Genomic DNA, 25,522 nt, shown 5'->3' on the forward strand with positions numbered 1-25,522 from the left:
CCAAATGGTCCATTATGTTGTTGTCTGGTAGAACTTGGCCATCAGAGGCAGCTCCTGTTCAGATGCTAATGGGTACATGTCTGAAAATGTGATTTCAGCTATAACTCTGACAATATTTACTAGGAATTTATGACTAGAGATCTTTCTAAGCTCCATCAACTCTATTCATCTCACACCTTTATAAACAATGCTGCTCTTCAGTTTCTGAGGCCTTCAGTGCAGTCTCATGGATATTTTTTGTCCAGTGTCTGGAAAACATCACATGCAAGATTTCACTCTCAGACTTCAAACTATGTGGATACATGTCAAATAAATAAAAAGCAATTTGGCTGAGCAATGTGAACATCATGAAAGGCAGTTTGATGAACCTTTCACTGTCTAGGATGCAGAAGACTTTGACACCATTCCTGGCCATATCAAGACTTTCAGTATTTCTCCTTTTTGTGCCTCAGTTTCCTTTCCAGTTTGTTCCAGTCAACATTATGGAAAAATCCTTGAAGGGAACCTCCACTGGGTTTTGCTTTGGTTGGGTCATGTCCATCAATACCTTCCCACTCCATGTGGAGCTGAGAGAGCTACAAAGTGCTGAGCAAGCAGAAACTTTTTCTCCATTAAGTGGGACCAGATGTATGGAGGAACAGCAGGCACTTGGGCTCATGCTTTACACTTCCCATAAATACAGCAAATGGAAGGGTCTGGTCCTGAGAAGGGCTCAGGGGATGAGGATGCTGCAGGGCTGAAGGGGTTGAGTGGTGGGAGCATGTGCCAGAAGCAGTTTGCAGAGTCGGTCCCTGCAGGGTTTTTTGGGGTTATTCCCCTCCATACATAACCCCAGCAGTCACCACTGCACGCCAGTGCCTTGAGGAGTGGGTGAGAGGATCTATTTATACTCTTAGGAAAGAATTAGTACCCAAACAACTTTTGTTTCCTTGTTTTTTACACGTCTGTGCTCTCCTCTGTCACTGCTGGAGCGCAGAGCCTGGTATGCTGTGACAAAGAGCCATTGATGGAGTGCTTGTGTGAATTGGCCCAGCACTGGTCACAGCCAACTTCTGTGGGACCCGCTGCCCCTCTTGTACAATGTGCTCCAGTGTGCTGGGCCATTTGTGAAAGGTCAGAAATGAACAGAGAAATGGACTGGAGTCAAAAACAAGCAGTCCTATAAATATCAGTCATAGTCAAAGGCAGTTTATTCCATTCCTCCCCTCTCTCTCCTTCTGTGTGTGTCTCTCCCTCCCTCTGTTGTGGTTTCCCAGATATAACTCCATGCTTCTGGCTGGGGAGCTCTGAAGGGAAGGCAGCACACACGCTGCAGCCTCTGCTCCCATCCTGACACATGGAATGATCCTCAGTCCTGCAAGCAGGGCTGGCAGCTGGCACCGAGTCCAGGCAGCATCCCGACTCTCATGTTAACTTCTGATTTCTTGGATTTTCCTTATCTGTGAGAAACTCATTTGTGACAGTCTGAGAACTAGATTTGGCCACAGACGCTTTGGATTGCGGTTTCTGACAGCTTTGCTCTGTTTGGCTTCACAATGACTTTAGCAGCTAAACTAGAGGATATCGAAGTGACACTGGAGCACCTACTAATGGATGTGTTTGTAAGTAAGCCACAATTTCCTTTTTAAATTGCAATGCCAATAATCCAGAAGGCAGTATACAAGTTTTATGGCATATCCAAAGTGTTACATTGACTTAATTTCTTTGCATTTCCTGATAAACTGTGTGCAATCCAACTCTACCAATATGTTTTGGGTTAGGCATCTCCTGCAAGCAATAACATGCAAAACTGGAACAGTGTGGGATCCAAGACAGGACAGATTTTGCACTGGTTTTGTGTATCATCTACAAATGTGATGTGAAAAGGAGGAGAGATTTGGTCAGTTTGAGGAATATCTCTGTAAAACTATTGTATTGGCAGAGATTGAAATTGTGCATTGCTTGACATCAAGTGTCCTTGACTTTAGGATTTTGGCAGCTATTAGATTACAATTGTGGCTCTTGGGTTATTTTGTAAGAGATGTAGGAACAAGCAAAACAGTTGTGTTTTGAAGAGAATCCAGTTTATGACTCCTGGATGTATCAAATACTTTAAACCAATGTAAATCTGGGTTTACTTCCTTGGAATCATCAAAGCTCAGTGAAGCAATGTTTGATCTGATTCTACACATCTGAGATAAGAATCTGTCTTTATCATCTCATGTTAGAGTTTCTTAAAAATATCAAAGCATTTCTTGCCTTTTCCAACACAGTTTGATGGATTTCACCTAAAGGTCAGAGATGGTCATGTTTTAGAAGGTTTTTTGGTGGGAGGGGATGGAAGGTAATAGTGAGGCATTGCCAATTCATTTGACTTAGTGAAAAAAGTCATGCCAAGGTGATCTGTACTCTCTGAATTCAGGCTATAAGAAATAAGATGGTATGTGACCTTCTGCATTTTCAGAAGAGTTTTTGGCATCCCTTAAATGGAATATTTTGAATTTCAGGGTCTAGTGATGAGGAATCTTAGGCATCAACCTCAAAAGTGAAAAACAGGAGATCTTGCCAGATTTCTAGCCTGTGGTCCAGTTACTGAGGTGTCCATCTGTGCTGTGAAATGGATTCAAGTTTCTCCGTGCTGGCATCTTCTCCAAGTACTTTGGAAAGTGCCTTTACCCCTTTCCCAGGCTGCTGAAATTGGGGTAGATGAACATTATTGGAGGCTGCCCTGTGAAAGCCTCTACATAGGGCACAAAATCCTGAAATACTCTTTGGGCTGTAATATCTGAATCAGCCCAATGGTAATTTGCTGCTCTGGGTTCAACTCCTTTTCCCAGCTCTCAGCGCTGTGAATCCCAGAGAAAATCCCTGAGGATTTCAGTCCCCATGACAAGCAAAGATGTAACATCTGCCACTCACCACCACAGCACACTGTGAGAGTTATTCTGTGTGGGAAGGGGACAATGCTTTCTTTGGAATATTTGCAAATGTTGTAGGATAAACTTGGCACCACAATTCCTCTTGGTCTATTCATAGCTCAGTGTTGCTTCACTGATTTGGGTGTTTGGCACCTGGGGGACTGAGACCCTCCTGGCACAGGTGACATTGAACAGTGGGTGTTAAAACCCTTTGGCACAGGGTAGCTCCAAACAGAATCTCAGAGACTGACAACATCTAGAAAGCCAGGGCTGACTGAGGCTGACCCATCCTCCATGTGTCTGATTGTGTTTGAGGGGCATGAAAAGCCTCCTGTCTTGCTGGGAACCACACAGCCCAGTAATCATATCTTCTTGGCTCTTCATGTCCCATTGTTTATTTTAATGTCCATGCCTTGATTCCATCCAAATGCCTCTCCTCATGAGTTTGTGGGTTTGGTGTTTGGTGACTTTTGCAATGAGCGTGAGAGTTGGCCAAATCAAATGTGGGCCAAATTCTCCAGAGGTGCAGGTGAAACCTCAGTTTATGAAACCAATGGAGCCCTTCTCAGGTTGTGCTTTGAACTGGTCTCTCGAATTTGCAGTTCTAGAAACCCAGTGAAGCACCCCCAGCTGGGACAGGGCAGTCAGAGCTGAAATTGTGATGCGGGGAGGTGTCTGTGCAGTGCCATGCTGTGCCACCCCTGGGCACAGCTGGCTCTGCAGGAGCTGGGCTGTGTGAGCAGCATTGTGCAGGGCACACTGCAGCAGTGTCACAGCTCTGCACAGCCTGGGGCAGCGTGTCCAGGCTTCACATCTCACCTCAGGGCTGGGAATCTAGTCTAGCCTCTACGCAAATCAAGGAAAAAGTTTTCCCTTATGAGCAACTATGTTTGCAGCTAGCTGGGCTCTTCTAAAACTTACCTAGGAATTAAGGCAGGAAGAATTTTGGATAATCTAGATCAAATGCCATGTGCAGAATCCCCACTATCAGGCACAATTTTCAGGCTTTACTTGTACATCACCTTGCCTTGCTGCTGTGTTTGATCTTCAACCACCTATTCACTTAGCAATGCTAAAAATAACCTCTGGATGTACTGGATACAGAAAAGTAAATATGATATAAGGGCAAAACATCAGGCTCTGGCTGTTACAGAGCATTCCAGCAGCCAAATTTGTGCAAGGTCATTGATCCACAACCAAGTATTTTGCTGCAGCAAGATGAGTGTTTTGGTGAGGAGCATGGGGCCAGACTGGCCAGGCTGGATGGGCTGTGGGCAGACTGGGAGGTGACAGGACCCTCCTGGGAATGATCTTGAAGTCTGCTCCAAGCCATGCATCTTCATCTGTGTCAGGTTTATTGCTGAAAGAGCGGAGCCATCTGTCACCGTAATGCTCCTCTTCCAATTCTTCGGTGCCCTCCACTGCTCCAAACCAGGTGATTACTTACAAAATTGGGAAATTGTGGTCTGTGGAGCCTTGAGTTATCTTTTTTTCCTTCCAAAGAAACTTAGTTTTAATGCTTCTTGGGCCTTAGGGGCAGTAACCCATTCTTGGATCAGTGGACCCTGACAAAGCTCACTTTAATAGCTTGTACCAAGCTATCAAGCCCATTTTGTGACAGTGTAAAAGGTTACAGCAGACAACAAATGAGAAGCGACTACCAGTTTCTAACAAAAACTGAGGCATAGCTCAGCTCAGACCAACACACCTTGATGTAATTTGGCTTCTGCAGTAATGAAGAAAAACTATAGGATCGGGCCAGTTTTTCTCTGGACAAGTTTTCAGCTAAATTCTCCTGCAGGAACTCACCTGGAGTGAATTTAGCTGTTTTGCGGAGGTAATGGCAAGCCTCACCAGCAGATGTGTTAAACACTTCCTCTGGAAAGCTAGTATTACATGAGAACACTTTTTTAAACAATTTTTCTTTCATTTTGTGGAGACCAGAGATTAGCATCTACATGGCACGAGCTGCCACTTCCTTCCAGGACAGGCTGTTCTGGCCACGCTGTCATCCTGCTATCAGAGAAGCAGCTGGTGCTGCTCTGACACTTCCTTCCCCTGCTTCCAAAGGGCACTGGAGAGCTTTGCTGGGCTGGATGAGACGAGATAAAAGGGAAGCCTCTGACATGACATTTCATAATTAGCTGTCATCACCGGCGCAATGCTGCTCCATCAGCTGGGACTTGGCTGCCTGGAGAGAGCTGGACAGACAGACAGACAGGCAGAGACCAAAGCAGGGGGGAGTGCAGGGACAAGCTCAGTATTTCATATCCAGGGAGTCTGGATATGAAATGCAGGCTCTGAATCCTGGTTTCATAGCTTGCAAAAGGCATCCCTGATCCAAACCCTCCTTGCATCTGGATACACTGAGCATTCTTGAGCAGTCTGAGACCTTTGAGACCTTTGAGGGAAATCTCAGTGTCAGAACTCAGTACATCCCTCTGGGTGTCCAGAGTTGCCAGGACCCCTGCCAGGGGGCTCAGGGATCCTGGCACACAGCCCAGAACACCTGTGGGTTTGACTATGACCCATGGAGCAAATTACCAGCTTTGTATGAGGACCTGAAAGTCACAGAAGTTTAAATAGTGTAATAATAAAATTGTCACAGGGTGAAAATATAGATTTTGGGGTTCTTAGAAGAGGGCTTTTGGGGACAAGATGGAGGGACTTGGGCGTGTCCAGCCTTTCTTCTTCTTCTTCTTCTTCTTCTTCTTCTTCTTCTTCTTCTTCTTCTTCTTCTTCTTCTTCTTCTTCTCCTTTTTTTGCAGTGATGCTGGCACTTTGGGATTTGTCTAGAGTAGAAGTGCACGGTGTAACATGGGTGATAGGTATTGGAAAGTAATTGTAAATATGTTACGTGTAGTTTGTAGTATAAAAAGACAACACTGCCTCAGGGGTGGTCAAAGTGCCTTTGGCTGCCCTGCTGAGCAGATCTCTGCTGGGCAGAAAGAAAATTTTATAGATAAGATTTAATAAGCAACTTCAAGACTGAAAACTGAAGAACTCTGACTTGTTCTTTGGACACGTGGGCCGAAACAGAGACATTTCACACACCTTGGGGCTGCAATTAACAACTAAACTCCAGACCTCAGGATGAACCTTGCTGCCTTCCAGGCCTTGCCTTAGGACAGGTAGGGCAAACCTTCAGGGTACACCATGCCCAGCATGCATGGGATGTCTGGAAGGGATTGAAAGTGAGAAGGGTGGTGGAGCTTGCCCCAATGAGGGATGCTTTTCCTTGCACTGTGGATCTGGTTTTAGACCTGCTAAAAACAGACTTTCAAGCAAACAGGATAAGGGATAATAATCCTGTTAGGAAAGTGAGCCTGAGGTAGTCAAACATCAGTTGGCATCAAAAGGAGACTGAGGATAGACATGATGGAGCTGTAGTGGTTATCCTAGGAGAGAAAAAAACCCTTCAGATGAAGTCTTTAAACCATGAACCCTATGTGCTGGCCCACTCCAGGTATCACCTGGAATACAACAGGGAATTTATCTCCAATGGTTCCTAGGGTCTTAGAGCCCATCCAAACACATCCTGTCATATCCACAGTACACTCCATAGCTCCTCCTACATTCCTGCAAGCATCTATTTTCACAGCTGGCTCCTCAGGCTTCTTCTTACCACACTCCACAGAAAAATATATACTTGTGGTAGATGCATATATGTCTATATATGTACCTATGAAATATTTTAAAAATATTTTTAATTACCTATATCTACATATATAGCCTCATATATACATGTGTGTATATATGAGAGTATCTTATGAAATTAAATTTGTGAGGGCTTTCTGGCATGGGGATGGGCTGTGATTGCTCTGCCCTGGGTGGATGCAGCAACCCAGATTTGCCATGCTCCAGCCTCCTCCATCACTCACAGAAACCGCTGCTCTTCTCCCTCCCCGTGGTGTCAGGTTCTGGCAGAGTTAACACCAGGGCACCAAGAGTATGAAACTCAGTCAGAAGAAATTACCTGGGATGAAATGGAATTAAGGTGGGAGTCAAATTCCTGTATCCAGACAGATTTCAAATATTTGAAAGAGAGGGACTCAAATGCTAAGAGGGAAGGGTCTGAAATGAGGGGCAGGTCTCTTGGCCAGTGGCACCACAGGAGACAGAGCTCCCTGGTGGATTTGGCAATGGGGGTGGCACTATGAGCTGTACAAGGCCATCATGTCCCAGTAAGGATTTGGAGTGGCTACCAATACCCACAGATTCCAGCTCTTAAAACTAAGCTGTGAAGGGAGGGGCATTTAGTTGACCTGGGTCTTTATTAGTAATAGTGAAACAACAATAAAATCAGCACTGATAATTTTTCGTGTTACAAATAGAGAAGGTGAGACAGAGGGACATGGAGCCATTTAAGCAGCCTTCTCCTCATCTTCCCACTTAGAAAGGAGTAGAAATACAACTTCCAGAACCTTTGCTTGGTGATTTGTTCCCTCCAGAGTATAAAACTCCACAATATTGCAGAATAATCCGACTATCAATGTCTCACAGATTTCTGATGCCAAGCATGAAGTGTGACTTTGGATCTAGTCCTAGCATGCTCTGGCATAGATAACTGTGAAAATTGTCCATTCTTTGGGCAATTATCCCATTAACCTTCCCATTTTCTCATGCCATCAGCCCTAGTAAACAGTGGCCATCCTCATGGCTGGGCTGAGGACACTCTGGAGGCAGGAGGGGTGCAGGAAGATGGTAGTGATGAGTTCAAACACCATTTTCACTATGAGTCCTGCAAGCAGCAGTTCCCCTCCCTGCAGTAATCAAACAAACATTCTTGCAGTTGCCATCGACTCCTGGTGTCTGTCTCACATTTTTCTTAATAACCATTGTAATAATAAGACACCATCAACATGTAAAGTGATCCATTAACCTCTGCAGCAGCAATAAATTGTGTGGCTTTGCCAGGCTGCCAGGGCTTGCTAATCGAAGAGCAAGAAGTAAGTTTGTACCCAGAGCAGTCACAAATCATGCATAATGCACAAGTGTGGGTGCTAACCTCACCCCCTGCAATATAAAGGGTATTTCCATGTGTTTATTTATCTGAGAAATTGGTTATTTGAACCAGCTCCTAATGACTTTTTCTCTGGCAACAACAGTATCCCCCAGTTTTTCCTCAGTTTCCAGTTTGCAGGAGATTTAAAGCTTCACGTTCCAACATAGGAGTCAGCATGAGTTATGGCAGGGCAGAGAGGAGAAGCAGAATCAGCCCCTTGACCTGCAGTAAAAGCTGAGGTTGTTTAGCAGGATTGTGCCATTAAAGAGATCTAATTAGGCAGCTTGCCTCAGGTTTTGTTTAGACACTTCTGAAACTGAGAAATGAAAAATAATCACATCAGGTATTCCCAGTGAGTGATGTAGTCCAGCACCATGTCTTGAGCCACAGATGACATCAGGTCCCTACAGACAGCTAAAAGAGGGTAAATGCATAACCAGAACCTCCACAGTTGCCTTTCAACAACTAGTTCCTTGTTCTCAAGCTTTCATGACCCACAAGTAGCACCTTCAAATTTAGCACCCACAGTAGCTGTCCTTTAATGAGTTTGTTGAGTCATTTTTTGAGCCAGGCCAGGGATGCAGCTGCCATGGACAGTCCTGGAGCAGAGGAAAAGCCAAAGTGCTGTGCTGCTGCCCTGGACATGGTGCCATCAGCTGCAAAGAGCTCCCACCACACTCCCAGCAGAGTCAGGTCATGCTGCTGACCCTCAGAGAGCCTTTGGGGAACAGAAGAGCTCTGTGGAGCAGCCTAGGCTTGGCCAGCCATGCTGAACAACACACAGACATGAGACAGTGAGAACGAAGAGCTGGGAGGGTGAGTGCCAAAAGGGATGTTAGCAAACACAAGGTAATTAATTACAGCCACCAAGAGACAGAGGAGAGCCTCTGAGAGCTGGCAAGGCAGACAAAGAGTGGCCAGTTGTCATGTTTGTTTGGTAATTGGTGGGGAGACATGGACACTTTCAGGTTCCATTCAACCCCCAGTAAAACAAGCAGCTAAAGCAGGTCTGGTGTCTCAAACCTTGCAAGTGCCCATTTCCTTCCAGCTCTGACAAAAGGAGTCCAAGTGGCATCCTCACATAAAGGGACCAAAGTTAGGAGAGGTAAATGCCACTTCAGGTGTGTCCTACAACTGGGATAGGCTGTTGTGTGAACAGATAGGGATTACAGGGAGAGACTCCAGGATTCCAAGACAGAAGATTCAGAGAGTCAAACTTTTCACATTTCTTCATCTGCCCAGAAAATGCACACAAAACACAACCAAGTTGTGTGTGGGTTTGTATTTTGCCAATGTTAGCAGCTCCTCTTTCAGCTTGATGCAGTCTTCTCCTCTCTCTTTCCTTGGAGAAAAGTCATCATTATTCCATGTCTGCAAGACCTCAGCTACAAAACATAATTTGCCTGAGAAGTTGTTTACCAAGTCTGGCAAAGCTTAAAAAAAACTCCCTTGTAACTTCTCTCAGGGGTCTTCCACTTCCCTCCTTTCTTCAGGGACATGTTGGTCTCTCTGCTATTCATGTGGCTTTCTCTTGGGGCAACACAGCTCCCTCTCCTTCCCTTACACAGACACATATGCTTTCCCACAATATATTAAGATTAATCAAAGCAGTGCAACAAGGATGAAGTTTTAAAAGAGAGAAAATTGCACAGAACAAAGAAGCATTTATCTTCACAGTGTTTGACACAGTCCATATGTCACATATCCTGTTTAAGGCTTAAATCAAGCTCAAGGCTGAGTACCTTCCATGCCACGCTGAGCACACCCCTATTTCTTCAGGAATTGAAGCAAATCAGCAGTGCTGAGCACTCCACAGGAACAGCCTGCTCACATTTGAAGATTTGATACTGAGATGCACCAAGTATTCACACGTTCATTGCAGTGAGCAGGATTTGAAAAGGCTTTGGACCAGACCCCCAGCAAAAAGAGCTCGTGTGTGCATCACACCCTCCTCTGCTGCACAGCCTCCATGTGGGAATGTGCTGTTGTTGCCAAATATCTCCTCCTTTGTTTATGTTAGCCCTGGAAGTCAGAGGTGGCCCCTTCCATCCCTCCGTGATGTTTACAGGGGCGTGTCTCCAGGGCAGTGGGGTCAGGCCAGTTCCCTCCCTAATTAATTACTGTCTCTGTGAGTTATGTGGGAAAAGAACTGACCTGCCAGCACACTAAAACCCAAGGGAAATGTCCTTCCATCTAGCAGAGGCCCTGCTTGCTATCTGCTGCTGTTCTGGACAGGGTTTTCCAGGAGCCCACCTGCCTGGGTGCTCCAAGACTGGGACCACCTTCCCCAGCCAGGACCAGAGAGGAGGCAGAGGAGAGCTGGAGGTGGGATAGAGCCAGCTCTGGGACAGCCTGCCTGGTGGCAGGAGGGGAAGAACAAAGATGTAGGTTGGTCTGTCCTCTTTCCTGAAGACTTTTCCTGGGGTCTCCACCTGTGCCATGGTTTTCAGCAGGGGCTGAGCCAAGAACTTGCTGGCTTGGTGGGCACAGCAGCTGATGGGTCTGAGTGCTTGGCTGGGTGTCACCTGGCTCAGCAGGTGACATCCCAGGCTTCACACTCTGCTCTGCCATGAACACCCAAGGCTGAGGCACACAGAGCAGCTCATGGGCAACCATGCAGATATTCATGATGGAATGCCAGTGAATGAGGACATTTAGGAGCACCTGATACAACATTCTGTGTCAACCTACAGCAATGTGCATCAGATATGAGTCCAGAAGGGCTTGGTTCTGGTTTCTGATTAGGCTTATGCTTGTTAGACCCACTAACATACCTGCAGTTAAACAACCATGCTGCAGCACAATGTAAATTTGTGACAGGAGACCAAATTCCCCATGGCCTTTGCTGGTACAAGTGATGGACATGCTGCACGTGCAGTCCCAGCACCACCCTGATCACTGCATGACCCAGAGCACCAAAACAGAGAGAAACAAAGCCCAAATCTCTGCTCCAGTGTGGGGCTGACCCTCATATCCACCCTGCCCACAGCAAAGGCAGTCCCATGCACTGGGGAGACAGGGACAGGATGGTGCAGAGGCCCCTGGTGTGACACAGCCCTGCCACACACAGGGGAAGCCCCCAGGCTTTCTGTGCCTAGGGTTTCCACAAAAAGCCTCTCTCTCTCTCTCTCAGCCCTGCAAGCTGCTGGGTTATTGCCAGCTCTGATGGAAAGGACTCACATGGGAATGGAGCTGCACCAGTGTGTTTTCCCACATCCCTCCCCAGGCTAGAGTGATCATAACATTTCTCTGTAAAACACCGTGTAAGACTGAAAAATTGTTTAGCTTTTTTAAAATCAAAGGCAAGCTGGATTTGCAATGACAACCTCTGCACATCTTTCACTCCCAACAAGGCAATTTCCTTTGCAGGCTGATTCTGAGTGCAATAAAATGTGAGCTAAGTCACTGTAGGGTTTGCAGCCCCAAAGCTCTGGGGAAGCTCTGTTCTCCTCGTCTTTCCAACAGAATAGCTAGGGAGGATTGCTTACAGTGGGAAGTAAGAAATCCCACAAAGATTAATAGGAGCTGCTAAAGAGCTCAAATAGAAGTGGTTTCCCTATCAGGGCTCCAGGGAAGAATTTGGCTTTGCTACTGACAAACCATAGATATTGTCCAGGATGGAAAATACTGCCAGGAGCTGCAAATTATCCTTATTTTCCCCTCAATCTGTTGCCATACTTGTGTCTTCATGGAATACCAAACTTAAGTGGATTTTTCTGTAGTGAGTGACTTTTCAAATTTACAATACAATGTCTTATTGATAGATCTGATGGATACCACTCACTGCATTTCATTCTGTGCCTCTGCTGTCACTGGTTTCCATTCATTGATCTCTGCTGGGAGTACCCTGACTTGAAACTTCACTCCTGTGCTGCAAATATAAGACACACTTTGCAGCAGTAAATGGTTCCTCTCTCCTTTTCATTAAAGACCAAAAATAATCTAGTCCAAAGAGCAATCCATTGGCTATACTTTCCTCTGATGCATTGTTACCACAACTCCCTGCTCCTGGCAGCCTGCAATTAGTACTGGAAAGCATCCACTGCTTTAAGAGCCTTGTCTTTCAGCAGTGAGCAAATACAGTGTGTCCCTTCTGGGGGTCTGTGGGGGCAAGGTCAGGATGCTCCCTTAGAATATTTGTGGATTTATTTCCTACTGTGCTGTTCAGCTGGAGATGGTCTGTGCAGAACAGTGCAGTAAATGAGGACTCAGTGATGAGCTTGGTCATCTCAATCTGCATCTGCAGCCCCCTAAATGGGAAAGGGGGATCTCCAGAGGCAAATTCAGAATTCGATGGGCTGAAGTGCCCTTGGATGTGCTTATGCCTGCCACAAACACCCAAACTCATCCTCTGGGAACAGCTAGAGAGACCCTCATGGGACCATGTTTTCCATTATTACCTTTAGGTAATCTATCAAATGAATTCTAGTAGACTGCCCTACACAGTTACCTCCCAATATGCTTTGAACAAAAAACATAAAACAAACATCTCATCCTCCTGGATGGTTTCCACAGTCCTGATGATTAGGTTTTGACTTCCTTTTTCCAGGTGCATACCACCTGGGAAATGAGGAGTGAAACAGGAGAAAGTGTCATAGTGGGTCCAGGTCTCCAGTTTTACATGGAGGGCACCCATAAAGTTGTGCCTGGGGTGTAGCACAGAGAGGGAGCAGGGAGTCAGGCCCAGTGGGATTTATGGGGATCTTACTGGAATTGGCTCCAGTAACATGAAAATTGATGGATTTCTTCTACTTTTCACGTGTGCAAGATGTTTCCTGTAAAGAAGAGTATTATTACCATTCACTGCCTTGAGCAATACACAGATTTGCATTTCATTGGCAAGACCTAAAAATCTAGGCAGGAACACTTGAGGTTTGTGGAAATGACTGAATGAGTGCTCCCCTTTCCCCTGTGGAGATTATCAGTGTGTGGTGTTTCATGCTGGTACCACTGGACTGTCTGTGCCTGGTCCCACAGCCTGATGGCTCACAGACACATCTCCATCTGTCTAGTGGCTCTTTGTCCCCTCTAGTGGATAAATTTCCATCTACAGAGCTGCTATTTCCATGAGCTGGACCTGCAGGAAGGAGAAGAGGTTTGCAGGAATATGAGATCTCCTGGGGAATGGGGCTGGTGTGGGCAGGAGCCCCCCAGGGCTGGATGGGGTGAGCAGGGACACCTTTGCTACTCTGCTCTTGATGAAACACTCACCCCGAGGCCCTGACTCAGGCATGACTCAGGTTTTATTCAGGAAAAGCTCCCAGCAGGGCTAATTGCTGCCACCTTTGCCCTGTTTCTCCAGCAGACAGTCCCAGGGACTCTGCTGGTGCAGGCAAAGGCTCCCCATGGGAAATGCCAACCACTTCATGCTTGACAAACAGAGGTAGGCAGGCTGTGAGATAGCAGGGGGGGCACTAGCAATCATTAAAAAACCTGCAAGACCCTAACTGTACACCTATTCCACATAAAGAACCCATATAAGTCAGTCATGCTTAAGATATTTCCATCTTTTCCTGTCTCTTTCACTCTCTTTGGCAAGACACATATGGAACTCATTATGAACAAAGGCCAATTGTTTTAATATTTACAGTTTCCCACATCAAGCTGCAGGTTTTTTTTTTCTTTGACTGGTTTTAATGCATGTACATATGCTCAGCAGATAGAGTTTCTCTTTTTTTTATTTGGAATGGTTGCTTTAATGTCATGTCCCTAACACCTTCATCCCTGCTTTTGGACTTGGATCAAAACAAAGTATTTTTAGTTTTGCATTAAAATGAGAACAATACATGGAGGAAGGGATTGGCTCTCCAACTCAGCAGATTTTTGCTCTCCCAGCTAGACTGCTTCAAGGAAAAGGACATGGGCCAACATCTTTTCCATTTTACTGGGCAAATTCAGAGTACCACTCAGGAATTTCTGGGTTGAGAAGCTCCCACTTTGCCCACATTAACTCTAAACTGCATGTGGACCAATATCTCTAACAGAGTATGGAAATGAACACAACACCCAAAACACTTACTTTCCTGTAAAAGCACAGGGAAATGAGCACAACAACCAAAACACTTTCCTATTAAAGCACAGCTTTGTACCTGGCTGCTTTAGGACAACTCGTGGTCTTATGGAAAGTCTGTGGGAAGGGGAACTATTTTTCCCCTTTCCAAAGCATGTGTGTATGATTTAGAGTGTAAATAAAGTTTCAAACTTTTCTAGCCTCTAAAGTGGTTTTATAAGAGAGAAAAAAAATAAGATGTAGACATTGAGAGTGACTTCCTGAAAGTAACACTTCACAATCACAGACTGCAACATAATCATATTTTTGAGTGAGTACACACAGAAGCTGCAGGCATGATCCATCAGGCTTTCAGTGATGTGGATGTGAGTGGTACTGCCTGTTCCCTGTCCCGATGCATGTGCTGCTCTGTGCCACACAGAGCCTGGATCTGTGAGCCCTCAGTTCAGCTGAGCAGCCCAGAGGAGCTGCCTGAGCCCTCTGCTCTGGCTCTGTGCTTCCCAGCATCCAGGAGGGAGCAATATCTGAACCCAGGAATTAACACTAATCTCTGCACCAGATGGTGATACACTAGATATTCTTTTTAAGGTGGACATGTGATCTACTGTACAGCAAACCAGAGGGGTCTGCAGTCACATGGCAAAACGTACAATAACTCAGATAGAGCTTTGATTAGACAACTGACCTGGTTACCATCTGTAGCAACAAGAAGCGGGCGTGACGTTTTTGGAACATTCTCCCCAGAAGCTTAATTCTTCCACCTCTATGGCACAGCAATCCTGCTGAGCAAACCCCACCAAGAAACAGAAGGAAGCTAAAGATATGCTGCTTGAAGCATGTTGTTAAGGTTACAAGGCTTGGGGTTTTCTTTTTTTTTAATTTTTTTTCCTGTTTCTCCCCTCCTTCTTTCAAACAAGCCACATCTTGACTCATACGGTCTGATGTGAAAACCCACTCAGCTATTTGATAGTTGGGAAATCTAGATGAGGCTGTGAGTTATTTCAAGGGAAGGCTGTGAGTGCTGTGAGCTCTCTCTCTCTCTCTCTCACACACTCACAGATGAGTTAGATCTGCACTATGGTAGTACAGGCAGCTGTGACTCCGGGTAGGACCCGAAGACTTTTATTCAAAATTCCGTATGGATCACTGAGGAGACGCAGTGTGGAGAGGGTAAGCCATGATTTCTTTGTCCTGAATGCATGCCCAGAGGATGAGGAGGGTACCTTTGATAGCCCTGTTAGCAGCCAGAGCTAACAGGGATTATGTCATGGTGTGCAGAAATTACTCCTGGTGTGTGCCATGGCAGGAATTACTGAATTACTGTTGGTGGGACCCCTGAGCTGATGAACGGGAATTAATACTTGTCAGGGGCTGTGTGGTAACTTAGAGTGGAAATTGGTGCCAGAAGGAACTGTAAGATAACCTACAACAAATGTAACTAGTTAAAGACTCTGTGGCAATAGTTGGGGTAATAATTTGTGGGGGGAAAAATAGTAGTTTCAAATATTCAGTACTCACAGAGAGAGCATGATGGCATATGGCAGCAATGACCTGTAGCAATGGGGAGTAAATAATAATGATAATAATTATAATAATGATGATATAATAATGATGAAATAATAAGAATAGTAATAATAATAATAACAATAATAATAATAAAGATATAATAATGATAATGATTATTATAATTATAATAATGATATAGTAATAAAATAATAATAATAATAATAATAATAATAATAATAATAATAATAATAATAATAATAATTAATGTAAAATAATGAACACCCAAGGAAAGCTCAGGGTGGCGTGTGGAAGGGCTCTGTGTCAGTGAGCAGAGATGCCCAGCAGTGTCTGTCCCAGCTGAGATACTCAGTGAGCACTGGTGGCAGTGAAGGCTCTGCAGTGCTCAGGGTCCCTCTAATTGGTGCCAGCTGAGGTGACACCTCAGTGCTGGCAAGGTTGCAGCAGGAATAACAGGGGATGTCAGGAAAGCTGCAATATTGATCAGTTGGAAGCACATCACCCAGCAGCAGTGCCCAGGGAAGCAGGGGGTGCTGGCACTTTGATGGGCTGGCAAAGGAGCAGGGACAGGGGCTCAGACACCACTGAGCGCACACTGAGCGCACACCTGGCACACTCCAGGTGCTCTCAGGCTGCCTTTGCCTGCTGAGCTGCCCCTGACAGAGCTGGCAGGGCCAGCACAGCCCCCAGGGGACAGGGACACCTTGCACACACACTCACTGCCCAGCTTGTCACTGCTGATGTCCCCAAAGCAGTGCTCAGCTCAAGGCAACAGGCACCCTCTGCTCATTCCTGCCCACTGGGGTTTGAGTTGAGTGCCCCAGGGGTGGGCAAGGGGCAAAGTGCAGAAGCTCTGCAAGCCCAGAGTGGCTCAGAGCTGGTCCTTTCACCCAGGACAGAGGAAAGCCTTTGCTTCAGGCTTCTGTTTTGCTGAAAAGCAGCTTGGCTGCAGCTGCAGCCACCTGTGAGTTTACTTCAAGTCTGTTGCACTCAAAACAAAAAAAATCTGCTTTGCACATTTCAAACCAATTTTTTCTGCATTTTTTCTTTTAAAAAGTGTAATTTCATTTAGACAAATTCTTTCTTTTTTTTAAGAAATATGAGAAAAATCTCAAAAATTAAATGCTGTTTGAAAATGTTTTGGTTAAACGCAAATCCTTTTTGTTGTTTGTTTTTCTTTCCCCTCCATTTGGCAGAAGAGAAAGCAGAATAACTTTGTGTCAACCTGAAAAATTTTTCCTTTGCCTTTCCAGTCCGTCAAGCAAACCAAAGATAATCAATTATTCACACAGCTTTGGCCTGCTATTGTTTGATTGTGGGCTGTTGCTTTGGAGAGCACTCAGAAATGTCCCTCCTGGTAAATTTGGGCTTTGTGGTTCAAGATGCTCATTCTGAGGGGGCCCAGGGCAGACAGCCCTGATGCTTTAACCTGCCTTGGGTCAGGTTTTATTGTGTCCCTGTTCCCTGCCTGGCATTACTGACACTGGGTCAGGGCTGGCATCTGGGGGTTTGCAGCTGCTCGTGCCATGTGTGGTGTCCCCTCCCAAGGTGGCTTCCTGCAAGGTGGCAGATGATGATGATTTTCCATGCAGAGTGAGCTCTCAGCTGCTGCAGGGCCACCATCTCTGCTGCTGGTGGCCACAGGAGGTCTCTCCCTGTCTGGAGTGGTTCGTGGTTTTATGCAGACTGTGCCTGAGGCTGAGCAGTCTAGAGACAAATCATAAAACTGTAGAATCTTTGGGTTGGAAGGGACCTTAAAGATTATCTCATTCTGATCCCCCCCATTATGGGTAGGATGCCCCCATCAGGTTTCTCAGGAAACCTGGCCCTGAACACTTCCAGGGATGGGGCATCCACAACTTCTCTGAGCAACCTGTGCCAGCGCCTCATCACCCTCGCAGCAAAGAATTACTTCCTAACATTTACTTAAATATCTTCTCTTTTAATTTAAAACCATTCCCCCTTTTTCTATCACTATCATGTGCAAACCTTTGCTTTGCCTTAGTCCCTGTGATGGAGAGGTGTAAAAACCAGCAGCACTCTCCCAGGGTGCTTCCAGGATATAACCCTTCGGCAGGGAGCAAGGCAGAACATGGAAATACCTTCAGAAGAAGGTGTTGGATAATGTTAGTTTATATAGCAAGCAAGGACAACTGCACAAGGTTGACCAGCACTGCAGGAGACTTTAACAGTGTGTACAGACTCAACAGCTCCACACACAGCCCAAGTGACACTGTCAGGGGGCTTGTGTTGTTTTATTTCCACTCACATCCACAGTTTATTTCTCTGCTTCCCACTTCTTGACCTAAGGTTGAGGTAGTTTAGACTTCTCAAGCAAATGCTGGAGCCTTGCTTTAAGGGTTGCCAGAGAATTTGATGGGATGATTTTTGCAATCACTTCTTTTTTTTGTCCTGAGCCTCTGTCCTTGCTGCTTTTCTCTCGTCCTTATCAGGCCTCTGGCCCATGAGGTTGTGATCAGCCTGGCTGAAGGATGCATTGTATTTTCTCTCCCTGTAGCCAACTAGAGCTGGCAGGGCAGATTCTCTGCTCTTGGGGTCCTGAAGCCACCCAAAATCTGTTTCTAAGCTCAGAGTCCATAAAATCCCACAGTGAAAGGACCCAAAATACAGTCCTGAGTGAGCAGGTTTCACATGCAAAGCCTGAGATGTGAGAGATCTGTGCAATGCATGGCACAAGACAGGGTTTTACAAAGGCTTTTAGTGAAAAAGGGCATTGCTAAATATTAGTAGGTATGACACAGAGACCACCAGACATGTCAGCTGAGGCAGAATGAAGCTTTGTGCTTTGTGCCACAGGGCACACCAGCAGCTGCTGTCAGGACTGAGGCATGACTTGGGTCCATCTAATTCAATGCTGATGTCCATGAGATGTTTTCATCCTGACCAGCACTTGGGATTGCCTTTGGGATCACTGCAAAGGCAGTCAGGGTACTGTGGGGGGCTGCAAAGGAGGACCCCTGAACACATTTTGACTGATTTAATAACTCCTTCAGCTGCAGCCAGCTCTACTTTAACCAGGACACGCACCTTGGTTAGAAGACAATCCCGCATCCACACCAAAAAAAACCCAAAAAAAACCCAAAAAAAGCAAACAAAAAAAAAAAACCAAACAGGAAACATGAATCCCATCCCTAACAGAGAATTTCTCAGCACAGAGCCCTCCTCACCAGATCTTCCTTCTCTGGGTCTTCCTCCCCCAGCACGTTAAACACGCAGTGCCTTCTCCCTTTGCATTATTGATGTGAGGCAGTTTGTGCCTCCCAGCTATGTTTATTATATCCATGTGCTGCAGATGTGTGTGAGAGCAAGATGAATGGAGTCCTGCTAATGTCTAACAAATGCCTAGCACCATCCAGAGATCCCTTTCTGCTGCTTCAAGGCACTCACAAGGAACAGCACAATTTACTCCTCTCAAGAAGTCACTGGCTATTTTCCATCCAGGGGAATGTTTCTCACCACAAACACAAGGCATTGTGTTTTTTTCAGTTAGAAAACCCAGAGAAAACATGCAGCTTTCTTGTATTAAAAAGGAATAAGTCTGCCCTCTCCTCTGCCTTTGAGGCTCAAAACCTGGCTCTACAGTATAAAAAGGAAGGCCATCTCCAGGCAAAATGAAGTGCTGTAAGAAACTAATCAAGCTGGGAGAGGTCTGGCTGGAAAAGCCATTTAAAATTGGGTTTTGTGCCCCAGCTTTAGGTCCCAGTTCTCAGCTATGGTAAATTAAAGGCCTCGTGCCCAGTTGTGTCAGCGGATGCTTGCAGCTCAGCAGGAATTTAGTCGAGATTGCTTTTTTATTTCTTGTGCTTCCAAAGAAGATAAGTTAAGATTAAAAATGCAGCCAAAGCCCCAAGCCACAGCTCCACTGTCCATTACCCAAATGTAAATCTACACCAGCACAGAGCTGGGACTGCTATTCACCTATGACACTTCCTCCCTGAATGGATATCCATGAACACTCACTCCTATCATGACTTTAAAACACACCAGGCAAAGATAAATCCCTAAATGGATATTTATTGCCATAGAAAACAGATGGCAGAAGACAAAGCTCCCATGTTCTTATCCCAAGCTGAAAGCACGTTAAGAATGCAGCAGGAAACGTCATTCCTCCTATAAATAAATTTCTCTTGAGAAGAGAGAACCCAGGGCTGAAATAAAAGTCAGTCTTGCTGCTCTGCAGGCCAACTCCAGGGCAGGTTTTCCCACGCTACTCTGCAGCTTATGGCGACCTTTGCTTTTGGCAAGAGAGGAGATTGCCTTCAAGCAAACCCAGAAAAAGAGTCCCAGTATGTCTTGCTGCTGTACAATTTTTTTATTATTACTCTTATTTTTTATTACTTTTATTATTCTGAGGTACTGGTTTTCTTTCTCTAGTAGACAAAGCATAATTCAGCATTCTGCTTGACACTAAACCATTTTTCCAGCCCGGATTCAAGAGCAGAGTGGTGAGAAAGCTCTCACAGCGAGGGCTGGAGGGCAGGGTCCAATGGGGTGGAACAGGCAGACCTTGCAGCATTCATGGGGAGTGATCCTGGCCCGTGGGACCCTTTGTGCAAACTCTGTGAGTGATGCTGTGAGTGCTGGCTCTGACACCACAGCTCAGCGAGTGCTCCGAGGGAGGCTGATCCTTCCAGTTCACTCTATTTACTTGAAATCTCCTCCACTGGCATGCAGGTCCTGCAGACCTTTGCTTAGCACCCTCCCTGACATTTTTTGGATGGATGTCTTACCTTGACAGCATCACTACTGATCTGATAGACTGCCGAGGTGACAGCAGAGTTACTCAGATATCACAGATAATAAACAAACAGCAGATATTGGAGTGCAGAACTTGCCAAAGAAAGAAGAAAGACCTTGAAGCAAGGAACTCCTGTTGTCTTAACTGTTTTCTAGAAGTTACTCAAGTCTCAAGGTGACAAAAAATTATTCACCCTCCCTGTAGACAAATAATTGTATCAAAAAAATATAAATTAATAAAAGGTTAATCTTCAGTAGCAAAGCTGTCACCTATGTAATGTTCTGATATAATCACTTGTGACTGCCGAAACATCAATTTTATCTGCTTCATCTGAGCTTTATCTCTTCTGACCTGTTCACAAGTATTTTGGAGGAATTGGTTTAATTTGAACTCTACCTAGACAGATAAATGCTTAGTGCACCTCTCAGGTGTCTGGAAGTTATAATATTTTGTGACACTTCTAAAAGGTGTAACAAATCAAAACAGACTTCTCTGTGAAGCGGATCAGGAGCTGTGCCAGAATTCATCCCCCCAAAATGCATGCAGGTTAACAGTGCAAGAGGTAAGAGCATGGCAGAGGCTAATGGATAGTGACTGGTGAGCTCTGAAGAATTTGGAACCAGGATACTGCTCAAATTGGCTTTCAAATGGTTGGAGCTTAATTGAATTATCGAACGCACTCAAGGCCTGGAGACCTCACAGGCAGAGGTTCTGTTTTGAAATTTCCAGTGCTTCAGATTCTTATTTTGATGAGAAAATGAAAAGCTTTTTTCATTACAAATTGGCATTTGTTGCCTTCACATTGGCCAAGCACTGGGACAGAAAGGCCAGGGGGACAGAGCAAGGGCAAGCCCAAGGACAGAGGTCAGGAGCCAGCAATGAGCCAAATGTTTTGGATTTGGGTGAAGGGAAGGGGGAATCATGTGAATCCAGCTATAGAACTTCAGAGGGGGTGGAAAGGCTCCTCTGATTCATGGATCCTTTGGGCTAATAAGCCTGCTCAAATGGTTTTTCCAGGTAGCTGATACCGTGGTCACAGTCCCAGCAGCAGCCCCAAGCTCACACCAAGGAGCTGTGATGGTTCAGTACCAGGTTAATTTCCCTCAAGGTGATGATCCACAGCTCAGGAGGCAAGAATTTATCACCCTAAACTGGAGGTTCCTGAAAGGGCTTTTCAGTTCTGAGACCCAGTTTCTTGCAAAATGAGCCAGTGATAGATAATGCCAAGTGGCATTATCTGTCCTTCAAACTTGTTCCAACCTGAAGTCCTAGTCCTAACTCATCTTCTAGCCAGGATTATCCCTGGATAAGACATGCCTTCAGCTGGGTTTTAAAGCCCAGACACAGAAAGCCTTCAGTCTTTATCAGTTCCTGATCTGTACAAGGTATTGCTTGAATGTTGCTTCAACAATTTCCAGAACTAACAGAATGTTTGGGCATCAAGTAAAAAGTTCAACACATGCCTTTTTCCACTTCTTAACTTCTTCAGTCTTTTCATCCATTTAACTCAGAATAATGTACAGTGTTTGTGAAAAAAATCAAAACAAAACAGTGGATGAGCAGCACATTTACTCTCTGTAGATCTTTTCCATTTTCACTCTAATGACTTCTTTGGTGCAGACCGGACACCAACAGAAGCCTCTTAAACACCAGCAGTGACTTCAGTGAAGCTCACAAGCACCAGGGCCCCCCAGCCAGCCTGATGGAAATCATGGAAAAGGCGGTTCTGACCAAGGGGGAATGTGTTGTGTAGGTAGTCACACAGTTCCTATCTTGCTGACTCAAGTTCAGAAAGTTGGATTGAGATTTCCAACATGCTTCCAAACTCGTGGCCAAACTTTCTGTCTGAGTTTAGCTTATTTCCTGGTGAAGTTTATATTATCCTCATTGTCTCAATGATTTCTAATGGCTTCAAAGAAATGGTGATTTTTCATTCCACAAGAAAATGGGTATGAATGATTCTTACACTTTAATTTTTTTTTTTTTACCAAAGTTTCACACTTTCCAAATTGCACAGACCTGGAGTGCAATTTGTCTCCGCTTGCCAAAGATACCACATGAAAAGCTTCTGGCAAGATAATGGACTGCAAATGAGGCCATTTAGTCACCCCAACACTCTCTCTAATCCATCTGTATTTCTGGAATATATTTAGAAGGTGCATTTAGGGTTGTGTGTGCTTTGAAATAAGTGAGCAAGTTTCTTAACTGAGGTTGAAAATAATTTTCGTTTCCAGTATTTGCACTATAAAAGCCACCAATCTTGATGGGGTGAGACCATGGATATCTATTTTCTCTCCAAGTTTTGCAGGAACACAGATTAAGTTGACTCTAAGGACTGATAACCTGCAATTAATGTTGGTGCACTAAGCATCTACCCTTTGGGGATCTATGTGCAGAACAAGTACCATCTTACAGTTTTACTATTTTAGTTCAGCACAGAAATCTCTGCAAGTGCAATAAAATCAGCCTTAAAAGTTCCTGCCACAGGGAGTTTCCACCCTGCCAGCTCCTAATGATGAGTTGGGAGGATGAGTTTTGGAGAAAGTCAACTGAGAGATTAAAGATAGGGATTGATGCTCTTACTAAGGTGTGTTCCTCATGTCAGCTTCCTTCCAACTGCACCTTCATTCAGCTTATACAATTTCATCATGAAACAAAACATGTAGTAATTTTTGTTACTGTTTTAGCACTTTTCAGTAGTCAAAGAAAATAGAGTAATGTGTGTCTTCGGGTGACAACACATCCCAGTATCTCCAGAACAATTTTGCATGGGATGAGTTGTCCTTTCCAGGACATAAACACAGTGTCTGCTCTGTGTGTTTAGTCCTGGGGAGCAGCTCCTGAGGAGGCATCTGAGCCAACCCAGCTCAAATAGCCCTGTGAATCCTCAGTTTCCAGCCCAGGGTTTGGCCTGGGAAGCCCTGCACTGCCATGGCTGTGGGAGTCTTGCTTGTCCTTGGAGGAGAATCCTAGGGGGGCATGTGCACTGCAAAACATATGGGTTGCACTCCACTCTAGAGAAAATATGAATCTGAATAATATGGTTCTGCTTCCTTATTGCTGTGGAGCGCTAGAAGGTCAACTGAGTCCCACCAAAGCTAAAATTTGTGTCATAAGAGCAGTCATAAGAGCAAATTGCCAGCTATGTATGAAGACCTGAAAGCCACAGAAGTTTACGTATTCTAATAATAAAATTATCACAGGGTGAAAATGTAGATTTTGAAATTTTTAGAATAGCGGTTTTGGGGACAAGATGGAGGGACTTGAGCGTGTCCAGTCTTTCTTCTTCTTCTTCTTCTTCTTCTTCTTCTCTACCTCCATCTTCTGCTGTGATGTTGGCACTTTGGGATTGGTTTAGAGCAGAAGTTCACTGTCTAACATAGGTGATAGGCATGCTCTTGTCAACAGCATTGTTCACCAAGTTGATCCAGGGTAGGTTTAGACTGGATACCAGGGAAAATTTCTTCACAGAAAAGTTGGTCAGGCATTGGAAGAGGCTGCTCAGGGAAATGGGGGAATCACAATCCCTGGGAGTGTTTAAAAGACTTGTGGATGTGGCACTTGGGGACATGGTTTGGTGGCAAACACAGTGGTTCTGGGTTAACAGTCCTGATGATCTTAGAGGTCTTTTCCAATCCCAATGATTCCATGACTCTCCTGCAGGCACCACAGGGAGGTGCCAAGCAGCAGAGCCCTGTGCTCCAGGCAGCTCTCTGTGTCCTTGAGGCTGTGTCTACACAAACAGTTGTTCAATTTTAAGAGATTCTGTTGGAGGCTTTTGGGGGAAAAGGAGGAGCAGAGTGAAGGAGGTGTCCTGGTGCTCACTGTTTCTTTTGGAGCCATCTGTCTTCAGAGGCCCTGAGGAATGTCTGGAGCTGCTCTGAAGGACAGATCCATGACCATAGCCTGGAATAGTGCTCCATATTTATGTGTTTTCAGGCTGTAAGCACCAGGAGTAGGTCATTGAGACAGCATCAGTGGCTTGATAAAGGGCCAGACACCTCACCTGAGAAAAGGGCAGATGGGGAGGTGCAAAAGGAACTGGATCCTGTACTTGCACCCTCTCCAAATGCCCTCCTTCTTTGCAGGATAGATTTAATCTGGCATTCAAAGAGACGTGTGCCTCATGTCAGTTTCTCTGCATAACTGTATTTAATGTATCTGCAAAAGATGCTGAGACTTGCCTGGGTGAGAGCACTGTGGGATGCTCAGGGGAAGATCAGTGAGCTCCTCTGACTGATGTGATCCATGAGAAATTTCTGCTGTGCAGAGGGGAGAATGTCAATGTTCTTTTTGTCTTCCACAGTCATTCAAAAAACTCTCCAACATCTTGTTTTTATTAACCCATTTGCTATAGATTCCATAGGCACAGTGCACCTCTTACTGCAAGACTTGTCCTGCATGGGTTGTAATGTTATCCATGATGCTTTGGAGCATCTTAGGAAGCTGAATGAGGTTGGCATCAAATAACTTTCTGTCTTTCAGTCTTCTCTTAATGCACCTGCAGACAGAGAAAGGAGGATGATCAAGGCTAAAGCCCTACAGGAAGTTTACCCTCATTAAAGGTCCATATTTTCACAAAAAACCCAAGAAAAGTGAATTGCCAATATTTCACAGGCTCTCCTTTCCTCAGAGCTGACTTCAAAGCTGTTAGTGTTGCCTGAGGGCAGAGCCTGGAGTTCCCAATATTTGAAAACATCATCCAAGCAAACCTGTCAAGGCCAATATGATAAACAGGCTATTGTAAGAGGGGAGTTTGGCAGCCCTACACCACAATTTAAAATTACTCCTTATAATACATTGGACTTTACATATTGCAAGGCTCTGCAGACAATGATCCTCTGCAGACCTCTGCAAGACCCAGCCAGTGCTGCTGCTCCCACTTGGCAGCCAAGGAGCTTTCAGGGTAAAAGCCAAGGTGAGCTGCCAACACCCTGCAAATCTGGGAGTGTTGGATGCAGGATCAAACCTCGGGGCTCCCTTAGCTGGAAGTGCAGATCCACATCCCCTTCCTCCCTCTCCAGCATCTCTCCACCCAACTCATGCCTGCAAACCACACCAGAGATTGGGAGGAGGCTTTCTAATTTTCATAATTTCCACTCTGAAATGTTGGAAAGCTTCCTTTTTCCATCCTGGACTTTGTTGTAATGCAGGCATTGTGTATCATCCTGTAAACTTTCAAATGCACCAATCGTGGCAGCTTCCTGCAGGGGAAAAAGGGTTTGCTTCAGTTAAAGCAAGTGGGAACCTGGCCAAGAAGAGTCATAAAACCAGAGGATGCTGATTTTTAAAAGCACAGTTATGTTAGTGCATTCCAATGTAGCCAA

General features: G+C 45.2%; 1 protein-coding gene across 4 annotated transcripts in view; it reads left to right on the forward strand.

Annotated features, from left to right (window-relative positions):
• Positions 1-25,522, forward strand: part of FRMD4A (FERM domain containing 4A) — a 370,654-nt gene that overhangs the window by 152,420 nt on the left and 192,712 nt on the right. The window contains exon 1 of one of the 4 annotated variants that reach the window (XM_064703004.1): positions 1,296-1,601. The exons of the other annotated variants lie outside the window; for them this stretch is intronic. Coding sequence (XP_064559074.1) covers positions 1,536-1,601 — 66 coding nt within the window. The 5' untranslated portion in view covers positions 1,296-1,535. Of the gene's footprint in view, positions 1-1,295; positions 1,602-25,522 lie in introns of those variants that run through there. 4 annotated transcript variants of the gene reach the window in all.

The sequence above is a fragment of the Zonotrichia leucophrys genome, chromosome 1A, assembly GCF_028769735.1.
Source record: "Zonotrichia leucophrys gambelii isolate GWCS_2022_RI chromosome 1A, RI_Zleu_2.0, whole genome shotgun sequence".
In the NCBI taxonomy this organism is placed as follows: Eukaryota; Metazoa; Chordata; class Aves; order Passeriformes; family Passerellidae; genus Zonotrichia; species Zonotrichia leucophrys.